Genomic DNA, 12248 nt, shown 5'->3' with positions numbered 1-12248 from the left:
GTTTTGATCAGGACTTAGGGATTTGGGCCTAAACTTGCTCGCATTGCGATAAAAAAAAATATAGCTATTTGATATTTGGGCTTTAGAATTGACTTATAAATATATAATTTTAGTTATGATTTAATAAACACAAAATAAAATTATACTTAATCCATGTTTTTTTCGTTTTTAATTTTTACGTAAATATTTATTTAATTTATTTTATTCTTATTATTCTCTTTTCTTTATCATGTCTCAACATATACCTATCCTTTTTTCCAACATTATTATTTGTATGTTAACTTTGTTAAAATAATAAATTTAACAATTTAAAATTTATTTTGTTTAATTATTTATAATATATTAGAAATTACTTTGTGTTATAATTACAACAATAAAAATAAAAGTATTTATAATATATATATATATATATATATAAAATATAAACAATGATTATTAGGGTTATAATTAATAAAGAAGAAAATCTTGAAAAATAAAAGCTTGGGGACATATTGATCCATACTTCCCTAGTCATACCCAAAACATAAAGGACCGATTCTCAAACCAATGTTAACTAGTAAAATAATATTGATGTTGATTCTACCATTTTATTGCTTTTTTTTTTTTTTTTACTTTCTCTTAGGAGTTTATTACAGTTTACTAAAGTGTTTGGAAACATCTTTTCAATATAGAATTATTATTTTTCGTTTTCTTATTTTCACTACTCATCTCATATATTTTTCATTTCATTACCTTATTCTCATGAGGATCCAAACATTTCATTATTTTCATAGGTCTAAGACACTATCCAATTTAACATAATCATTTTCTTATTCACTCTAATTTTCTTCTTGGTTTAATTCATATAAAGGAAATAATTTTGCATATATATATATACTTTGAATGGGTAGTATTTATATATAATGTCTCTTATTTATAGTTAATTAGTCACAACCAACATAATTAAAATTTTAAATTATTCTTAAAATAGTGTGATTTTATAATTTAGAAGAAGACTAAGGAGTTTGTCTTTTGGTATAATTTTAAATTAGTTAAATTTTAAATCTTAAAATTTTACCTAACATGTAATAATAATAAGACAATAATTAAATTTATTAATGTTGCCCGACGAATTCTAAAAATTTGGCTTGTTTCTTTTACACCTACACCAAAATTTTAATATTTTATTTACGCTATTTCATTCTAATTGCATGTTATAAATTTTTCTCATGTGAGGTTTTGGCTCTCCATCGTTAGTAAAGCTCATACCAACAAGAAAATCTTGGTCTTTTACAATAAGTCTCGTGTAGGGTACACCATGGAGCCCTGGTAGTCTTTTTATGTATTTTTTTCATCAATTGATCTCGTTCATGCTCATTTTTTTACCTCCCAAATTTTATTTCATGTAAAGAAAAATAAAGAGAGATTTTTTTAGTTTAGTTTATTGATCTGACCTATTCTTCCTATATTAAATGACATTGTTTTGAAATATATCCATGTTTTCAATTAACTTCTTAACGAGCGACTCTCTGGACTACTCTTGCTTGAAAATATTGGATACAATATGCATGATTGAGGACCTAACTTAACCTATGAACTTTTCTATCAATACTAAATTATGCTTTTTTACAACTCAGCAAATTAGAAAGAATTTGGGGTCTCTTATACATCACTTTTATCATTTAAACTATTAAGTGAATTTAAAATTAAATTGAAGTATTCTTTATAAAAGTATTGAAAATAACACATAAATATTTGGGATTAGAGAAATTAAGATAAACTTCCATTTTTTGTTATATTTTTAATAAAGTCAATTAATTATGGGCAAGAAATACATGACAAAAATCCTTATATAATATTTTTCTTTTTGTGGTAATTAAAAGTGGTAAGAATTTTAGTTTCTTATCTTCATGTACTAGTAAAAGATTTTTTTTATTATTATTATTAAAAACGTTTTAAAATTAAATTAAATGAAAACCATAAACATGTGATCACACTAGCTGATTCGAAAAAATAAATTATGGTATATATATATATATTATATATATATATATTATATATATATTATATATATATATTATATTTATATATATATATATTATTGGTCAATTAAAAGATATTTTTACAAGTTTTGAATTTGGTCACATTTGTTATTGAATGTTCTCTTTTTTTTTTCTCCACATATTAAATAGTTGGAATCTATCAAAAGAATGGTTGAATCTAAATAAAATAAAATATAATAAAATTCTGAATCCATCTCCAACTAAATTAATTTAATATTCAATTGTTCTAACTACAGACCAAAAGAAAAAGTTTTTCAACCTATCCGTATACGTACTAAGCTAAAAAAAAATTTAAAAAAAAATCTTAAAAGAAAATCAATATCTGAAAAAGAAAATGAAATTGGTGCCAAAATTAAGACATAGTTGAAAAAGAGATAACATCAAGTTACAGAAATGTGAAAAAAAAATTAAAATATATATATTCAAGTATTTTATTCAAATATTAATTTAAATGAGATAATATTTTTAATATATCTTAATTATATATATTAACAAATTAAAAAAAAAATCATTCACATCCATCAGATTTGTCAATGATAAGATGTATATACCTAGTATTTATTTTTGTAACAGAAGAAAGAAGAAAGATGCATAAATAATTTAAACAGTATAATTTATTTTGTAGTTACATGCACTTTACAAAATAATATAATTTTGTGGCTGTTGTTTATTGGTTATTTTGAAATCCAATTAATTACATTATACAAGTAAGCTTATAAAAAATATTGACATTGTTAATTATGACTTAATTTTTTTTTCAGGATTGCATTTTAGTACTTGACTTTTTTTTTTCCAGAAAAGTTATAAATTTTGTAAGATTTAATAAAGCATCATTAAATATTGAAAACATAAACGCAAATTATGAAAAAATAGAAATGTTAGATTCTTATATAAAAAATAATAGCAAATATAGCTATACATTTACAAGTGTAAAACTCAATGCGATTAATTATTAAATTAATGTTAATAGCAATCTTTGCGTGTATATATATATATATAACAACATTGATTCTTATATTATGTTTTTCGCTATTATTTGGTTAAATATTTGTTTTTTTTATATGTGTTTTAAATTACAAAGTAATATAATTTGTGGGGTGGTTTATCAGTTATTTTGAAATCCAATTAATTACATTATCTCTACAAGTAACCTTATAAAAAATATTGACATTGTTAATTATGACTCTTTTTCCAGGATTGCATTTTAGTACTTGCTTTTTTTTTTCCAGAAAAGTTATAAATTTTGTAAGATTTAATAAAGCACACATCATTAAATATTAAAAATATAAACATAAATCATGAAAAAATAAAAATGTTAGATTCTTATATTAAAAATGATAGCAAATATAGCTATGTACATTTACAAGTCAAAACTTTTGCGATTAAACGTTAATATATAGCGATCTTTGCGCGTGTATAGTATTTTTGTCGTATGTATATACGACATTGATTCTTATATTATGTTTTTCGCTAATATTTGGTTAAATATTTGTTTTACATATGTGATTGGATGATTGGAAAAGATGTTTGCATTATCTTCAAAAATCAATAAATACATAATCTGCAATGAAGTCTCATTGATTTTGTTAATAAAAAATAGGTCATAAACTTTATGAAGAAAATCCATTAAAATGATGGTATTTGTAAATTAGTACTAAATAGTATAGGGTGGTAGTGAGTGATAAATTAATAGTTTAGGAGTGTCCCTTATCTATACATGTCCATAAAAATAAAAAATTAATTTTTTTTTTCTTCTTTTTCTAGTATATATATAGCATAGTTTAGTTCACATTTTACACTCATCAGTAGTAAAATTAATTAATAACCTTGAGATCAGGAGACATGCAAAATCCTGGAAGATATGGCTCCGGCTCCGGCTCCGGCTCCGGGTACAGCCGTGACAGTACTAATAACTTTGGCGGCAGCGGCAGCGGCCTGAACAACTTTGGCGGCGGCGGCAGCGGCCTGAACTACTTTGGCGGCGGCGGCAGCGGCCTGAACAACTTTGGCGGCGGAGGAGGAGGCGGCATAAACATATATCGGATCGATCCGTCTATGATGGGGCAGTGGCAGTATAAATGCATCTTTTGCTCTCAAACTTTCAATTCGGGTCGGGCATTGGGTGGTCATCAGAATGCCCACCGTTTTGAGTCGCGTGACAACATTAACATCATTGGACGGTCGCCTCATGTCCGCGTGCCCCGCCAGCGGAGTCAGATCACGGCTCCTCGTGACCTGGGTTCTGGCCCAGACCCGAGATTTCATTCTCGGGCTGGCGGGTATTACCCTTCTTTTAATTACCCGTTCGTGAATTATTATCGTGGTCTTCTTCTTCAGCAGCAAATGGCGGCCGCGGCTGGTGGTGGTGGCGGTAGTGGTGGTGGCGGCGGCGGTGGTGGTGGTAGCGGTGGTGGTGGTGGCGGCGGTGGTGGTGGTGGTGGCTCACATGGCGGCCAAACTGTTCCTGTTTCTACTACTGGTGTTGATCTTGGTTTAGTGCATAATCAGGAGATGGATTTGGATTTGGAGCTAAGGCTTGGAATTGGGAGTAGGAATTGATTACCAGAAATATTACTCAATAATGTTATCTTTATTTCATGTTTTCATTCTAAGTTCTAGGACATGTTTTGTTTACCATTTTATCTATCTATCTATCTATCTATTCTATGTTTGGATTTCAAATTTATGATTTCTTTAAATTCCAATAGCACAAATAGATTAATTACATTTAGGCTTTTCTATTACAATCTATCTATCTCATTACCATAATTCTTGTTAATTTTCAAGATTTACAATTGAGTTATTTTTGTAGAAAGATCACATGAGTGAGTTGGGTTGATTCACGATCATCTTAGTTACCCATCTCCTTCTCAATAATCCCAAATATGTCTAAATATATATAATAGTATAAAATAAAATGTTATTGTTTTTACAAGTTTTAAAGAATGGACTCAACATATAGAATAGAATTAGAGCTAGACAAAGTTACAGTTAGAAAAAGAATGATCATTTAATCATTGTAAAATTATATATGAACATGAAATTCAGGTAAAGAAAATGATATATACATTCAAAAGACCGCATTATTTTACAAAAATTGTTAGTTGGTAAAGCATGTAGCCTAAAGCTAATTATATGATCAATATCTACTAAAAAAAATTATCTTAAAATATAATCTAAAAAAATTGTGTAAAATTGTCCGTTTATTGCCTTCACTAGTAACTATTAGTGTCCGCATTAACATCCTATCTCAATCCTCTGCAAAAAAAAATAATAATAATAATAATGTGCATTTCAATAATAGAACTATTAAGCTTTTCACACAAAAATATATTCATATCCACAAAATAACAAGTCATTTAAATAAAGTAATATATATATATATATATATATATATATATATAATAATAATAATAATTTTTTATTTTTAGGAGGGATTGAGACTTTAAAAGACGAGAGCATGTGGACTTTGAGTCTTGGACTCTACTGATACAAACATATATACTTACCTAAGTTTTGAAATTGGTCAAACATTTGTTATTGATATTATTTTCCTCCAAAAACACATTAATAATTGTAAGCTATCAAAGGATTTTTTGATACAAATACAAAATATGATAAAATTACAAATTTATGTATATAATTAAGTTTAGTTTGTAGAGTATTTAATTATGTGAGCATATTCCATGTGAGGTTAAGTGAGGTTTTGTTTTGTTTTAATGTACTTTTAGTTTTGTCATCGTCACTGTTTCACTAATAAGCTTGTTTATGTTCTGTAAAATTTGACTCGATTTGGTTTCATTTAATTGTGTAAAGGTAAGCTTTTTTTTTTATCAACCGTTTGATGCATTATTGATATAGTGTCACTTGTACACCATTTTAGCCGGAGGATTTTCATTTCTAGTTGTTTTTGTTTCATCCTCAATTGATGGTTATCGGCTTCTCATTGCTTATATATATATTATTGTATTTAACTTTTTTTAATTTATTTATGAAATAAATTTTGTTTTAAAAAATAATTAGAGTATCTAACTATATATATATATATATATATTTAAACCTATTTATATACTAAGTAATCTATTCATATATAACTCTTCAAATTTAAATTGGGTTATTACTATATAATCGTAATAAATAAAATAAAGTATGTTTTAATTGCTGTAAAAATTAGGACAAAAACAGTGAAAAGAGGTAATAAGTAATAATTAAGAAATGGTTAACTTTGTTTCGTTGTGTTTTAGGCGTGATTGGTAATTAGATAAACATTTGTGTTTTTTTATCACTTTTGTCGTCACGAATAAATGATATTTCATTGACTTTTTAAAAAAAAAATTAAAAAGTTTATGTAAATATATATTTATATATATACTTTTTTTTTTATAATAGTAAAAGTCTTTCTTTATTATATTATCATAAATTAAAATAATTTAAAAAAATAATTTGAATCAGAATTTGAAAAATCTCAACAACAAATATATTAAATAAAGCAAAAAAAAGCAAAAATAGCATATAAAAAATAGATTAAATTAAGATTTTAAAAATCTAAATAACAAATGATAAAAACAGTTGTCAATTTTAACTTTGAAGATTTTAATGAAAAGTTTATTAGGATAAATACCAATGTTCAAATTAGGCTCCATGATTTTTGTTTGAATATTTATATAAATATATATATATATATATAATTAAAGTACAATTAATGGATATATATTTAAGATATATTTTGTGAATATCACCACATATTTATTTTACTTTTGTAATAAATAGATATACATGAATCATTCCAACACTATTTTTATTGGGTAAAAAGATGTATTTTATATAAAGTATATGTATTTTTATTTTTTTATTTTTATTTAATTAATTATATTATCTCTAACCATTAATATTACTTTTTGCTGAGATTATCCTTACATTTATTAGATTTACACATGTAAGAAAAAATAGTAATTGTTTTAACATGATCTATTTTTTCAAGTGAAATACATTTTGGTACTTGACTTTTTTTATTTTCAAAAAATCCCTAGAGTATATACTTTCTATGATTTTGTAATATTAAGTATTGAATTAGTTTAAGAGAACATAGATATGAATTATTAGGTTATTTTGAATTCTTTACCACATTGAAAAGATTGCGCAATTAAATGGTAATAACCGCATTTTTATTTTTTTAACGTTTTTGTCGTATATATATAAATTAAATTGATTGTTAGGTTTCGATTTTGAACTAATCATAGTATTCATTTAAAGGTGTTTTGTCGGTAGCGCTATAATTTATATCGGATCAAATGATTATTTAAGCATAATTTATGCTTAACCATATTATGGAGTAGGTTAAATAAATAGATAATTTGACTGATTTTGCTACTAAATAAAAGGTCATATACTATATGGGTTTTTTTGAATAAAAAAAAATGATATTTGTAAATAGTAAATAGTAAATAGTATAGGGTGTGGTTAGTAAAATATATTTATAAAAAGTATTCACTTTCTTTAACTTTCTCTATGTTTTAGTGTATAAATATAGCATATTTTATAGTGAAAAACAGTAGAACCAGACATGCAAAACCTCGGGGGAAATGGCTCAGGCAGAAGGAACGGTGACTATTACTTGGGCGACGGGGGGAGAAACGTGAGGTCCCTCGTGGATCCCTCCTTGATGGACCAGTGGATGTGTATGTGCATTTTCTGCTATCAAACTTTCAATTCTGGAAGTGCATTGGGTGGTCATCAGATTGCCAATCGTTTTCAGGCAGGAGGCAGCCGGACTCATCACGACCGGGTGTCTCGCAACCACCACCACCACCGCAACCGCCACCAGCATTCGCAGTTCATGCCTCCTTCTGCTGGTGATCTGGTTCCTTTGCAGCCAGTCCCTAGATGTTATTGTAGGGGCATGCCTTTAATGCCCTTCATTCCTCCCCCCATGAATTATCAACACCCCTACTGGAGGACTCATAATGTTTCCTCTAATTCGCTAATTTCACATCCCATTTCCATGGCGCCCCCGATTTCTTATCCATATGCCGGTCCGATTATTGTTCCTTCTGTTGAAACCCCTGTCACCTACCAAAACTCGACTGCTGGATCTTCTTCTTCTCGTGTTGGTCGTGCTACTGTTACTGATATTGCTGATCATGTTGCTGTTGCGAATGAAGAAGAAGAATTGGATTTGGAGCTCAGGCTTGGTATTGGGCGTAGGAATTGATTACAGACTCCCAACCATCCAAATAATAAATTAGACAGATCATAGAATGTTTGATTAACAGAGATTATCAGAATTATGTTTGTTTCTTTTCAATGAAATCCCTGTTTATTCAAAAAGTTATATAGATCATGTCTAGTAATATATATATTATAATATATATGTTTCTTTTATGTTTGACTATCATGTTTGATTATGATCTATCTATTCGAAATCTTTGTTCTTAATTTCATAGTTTTCATTTTCATTTTTAAATATACAATTTCAATTTCGAATGTCACAAGTGATAAGGATTTTGAGGATATGAGAAAAAAAAAACAAATGACAAATAAGCTCGATAAGAAAGATAAATTTTAGTGTAAAGAAAGGAGACTTATAAATATTATTTTAAAAAAAGTTAAAGATAAATAAAAAAAAGTCGTAGGTAATAAATTAACTTTTTTTGGCTGAATTCATCTTAGCATGTAGATATCTAATTTTAACAATGACGTATTAGTCTTTTTATGATTTAAAAAAACAAAAAAATCTCTCATATAAATATCATTCTAACTATAAAATTATTTAATAATAACATTATTTTATTATTTTATTACTAGTCATTTTAAATATAAAAAATATTTTAATAATTTATATTAAACAAATCTTAGATAACTAATATTTTTATCAAATAAGAATTTTTTAAAGACAAAACTCATTAAAGTCTTAAAAGGCTAAAACCCAATAATATCAAACCAAGCCCAAATAAGGATGTTAATAACTTTTGATTCTGGGTTTTTTTACAAATTATGTGAATAACTAATTATATTGAATAAAAATCTGTTTTCATTATTATTAATTTTTTAAATAAATTATAGGTAGAGGTAATTTAGGAGAAAGAATGACGTGGCACAATATAATTAGTAAAAAAATAATTTTTTTTATTATTATTTTCATTCTACTTGACCTATATCTTTTAGACACGTCATTCTCTCATTTTTCTTTTTTTTTTTTTTTTTTTTTTTTTTTTTTTTTTTTTTTTTCTAAAACCAAGACTACCAAAATCGCAACTAAACCTAAACATGCACCATATCAGATGTAAAGAAAATTATAATGAAATTGAAATTTAACTTGATAAAATTAATAAGATCTCATACTTTATTTTATTCTCTATTCTTTGATAGGATATTTACCATCTTCATATTTTTTTCAATTTAGTAAATTAGTATGCAGAAGAAAAGAACATAAATTATAATCCTAATACAGTTTAGTATAATCAATCTTATAAAGTAGAAAAGAAAAAAAAATATTGCATAAGAAATATAAAAAAATAACTTAGAAAAAATATTTATTATAAAAAATAAATATAATATTGTTTGGAATTTATTTTTAAAAACTATCTTATCTTGTTCCTTAGATTACAAACTAACCTAATTAAAGTTGAAATTCAGTTTTTTAAATATTATTTTTTACAATATAATATTTTATTAAATAAATTTAATTATTTATATTATATATACTTATATATTAAAACTATTATTTTTATAATTTATGTTTTAATATATATTTATATATTTAAATTATTATTTTATATAATATAATTAATATTTACTAATCAGAAAACTATTTGTTAAATATTTTAGTATTACTAATCTTTATAATATTTTTCCTGACTATTTCATTTTCTAATTATATTTTTGAATTTAATGAAGAGGGTTAATTTTATATACATAATTTAAAATGTCACTTTGTCTATATTTATTTACAAAATTCTTTTTCAATATTAACACATATATTATTTATTCTAAAATTAATTATGACAACCAACATATTATTTGTTATCTAATATTTTATTTATTTATTTTTTTAATAATAAATAAGATTACAATAATTTAAAAGGAGATAATTGTAATAATTTTTATTAATTATTAAGTTATTATATTACGAGAAGTAATGGAGGAATAAAATTTGAGAGATGAAACGGAGAAGAGACGTGTCACTACATCACTAACGGTGAAAAAATGATAAAAGATAAAATGATAAAGGATGAGAAGAGAGAAATTGATTATTTTTTTGACGAATTAAATTGAACCACTTAATTATTTACCTAATCATTTCTCTTATACTATTCATAAGTATTTATGAAAATAATTAAATTAATATTTATTATATTATATAAAATAATAATTTAAATGTATATATTAAAATATAAATAATAAAATTTATCTAAGAGTTTTAAATGTATACATAATAATTTATCTCTTATTTTATAAACTTGCTTGGAAAGAAGATATTAATTATTTATATTTTAATATATATTTATATATTTTAAATAAATAATAGTGTAATAAAAAATATGTATTTGAAACTGTTTAATTAATATTTATTATATTATATAAAATAATAATTTAAATATATAAATATATATTAAAAACATAAATAATTAAATTAATAAAAATAATATATATATATATATTATAAAAATAATTTAAATATATCTATATAATATAAATAATTAAATTTCGATTTTATTTAATAGAAAGTTATAATTGTAAAAAAATTGAAAATTGAAGTTTGAAAATGAATGGAAAAAAGTAAATTAATTTAGTTGAGTGAATGTTATACATGTAGGTTATATAGGAAAGGAGTAAAAGAGATTGGATTTAGATTAAAAATGTTGTTATATATTAAATATAAATAATTAAATTTATAAAAATAATTATTTATATATATTTAAATTAGACTTGTAACTAACCTAATAGTATTTGAATAGGATCATGATCGGATAGGTTATTCACCAAATGTTTAATTATCCAGTAGGATGATGTAGTGTTTAAAGATTTATTTTATGTGGAAAAATTTTGTAAGTAGTCTAAATTTATTATGAGAATAGTTTTACGATAAGTTTTTGAGACGGCGTTTGGTGTATTGTCAAAAGTTTAGCGACGACGTATCCTGTTTTCATTGTTATATATATACACACAAATGCCACCGTTAATGATATGTTTGATCATCGATCTAGTAGTTTCGCTAGCTGGTTTAAATATAAAAGAAGATTAAACAATATGGAGAGTTTATCTCATAATAAAGTTTTACTTTTGGTAGGACGTAAACAAGGGTCCCCGTTTGAACTTAACGATATACGTTGACAATACTTGAATAATTTCTATGTGGGGTATTGCTACAAATTGTTCGTTAGGACGATTTCATATAATTTTTGTTGGCATAAACTTTAAGGGTCAAATATTCCATCTAAGATTTCGTTCTTTAGATGAAGCATTATTCACGGTAGTATTCTTACGGATGATATGTGCATGAAAAAATATTGTATTACGGTTAGTAACTAGAGTATGTGTGACGATGAAGTTAAATCGACAATTCACTTTTTTTGCATTGTCGATGAGTGACTAGTACATTAGCTTTTTGTCGAACTTTTAGTGATTGCACTCGTCCGATGTATATCATCCATAATGATATTTTTTTATGAATTAAGGAGGATTAGCGTGACACATTACAACTATGACCCTCACTTCTATTTAAAGCGTTTTTAGTTAAAATTGACCTGTGACATTTTGTTTTTTTAAATTGATTATAACCATTGGGTTACCTTGGTGAGATAATGAGATATCATTTATAATAATATTATTATGACAATTTTTTGATATTCTTGGAAAATTAGTAGAGTCCGTCGTAGAGTTACTCGTTCTTCTAAATATTTATAAGTTCGATAACTTATTGAGTAACATTTATTTATTTATTTTTTATTTTAATATTTATTTTTATTGTTATGCTTAAACATTTTAATTAATTTTAATATAATATAGATTTTGTAAATAAATATATATAATATAAATAATTTATTTTTAAATAAAAAATAAATAGGAAAAAATGACCCATATAAGGAAATTTGACGAAATAACCCTGATAATAGGCTTATTTCCAAATTTAGCATAGGCATAATAAATTTTGCAAAATTAACCTTTTTCCATGGGTAAAAGAGAATTCTACCCTTAATTAAAAAT

At 24.8% G+C, this 12248-nt stretch overlaps 2 protein-coding genes across 2 annotated transcripts; both read left to right on the top strand.

Moving 5' to 3' along the window:
- Nucleotides 1–3884: 3884 nt before the first annotated feature.
- On the top strand, nt 3885–4601 carry LOC124929680 (keratin, type II cytoskeletal 1-like). The gene has a single exon (XM_047470080.1). The coding sequence runs from the start codon at nt 3885–3887 to the stop codon at nt 4599–4601; it is 717 nt and encodes a 238-aa protein (XP_047326036.1).
- A 3004-nt stretch (nt 4602–7605) lies between these two features.
- LOC124929679 lies at nt 7606–8253 on the top strand. Its single transcript, XM_047470079.1, has one exon. The coding sequence runs from the start codon at nt 7606–7608 to the stop codon at nt 8251–8253; it is 648 nt and encodes a 215-aa protein (XP_047326035.1).
- The last annotated feature ends 3995 nt before the right edge of the window (nt 8254–12248 follow it).

The sequence above is a fragment of the Impatiens glandulifera genome, chromosome 3 (genome assembly GCF_907164915.1).
Source record: "Impatiens glandulifera chromosome 3, dImpGla2.1, whole genome shotgun sequence".
Lineage (NCBI taxonomy): Eukaryota > Viridiplantae > Streptophyta > Magnoliopsida > Ericales > Balsaminaceae > Impatiens > Impatiens glandulifera.
Note: the sequence above shows the minus strand (reverse complement) of the source record. Positions and strands in the feature narration are given on the sequence as shown.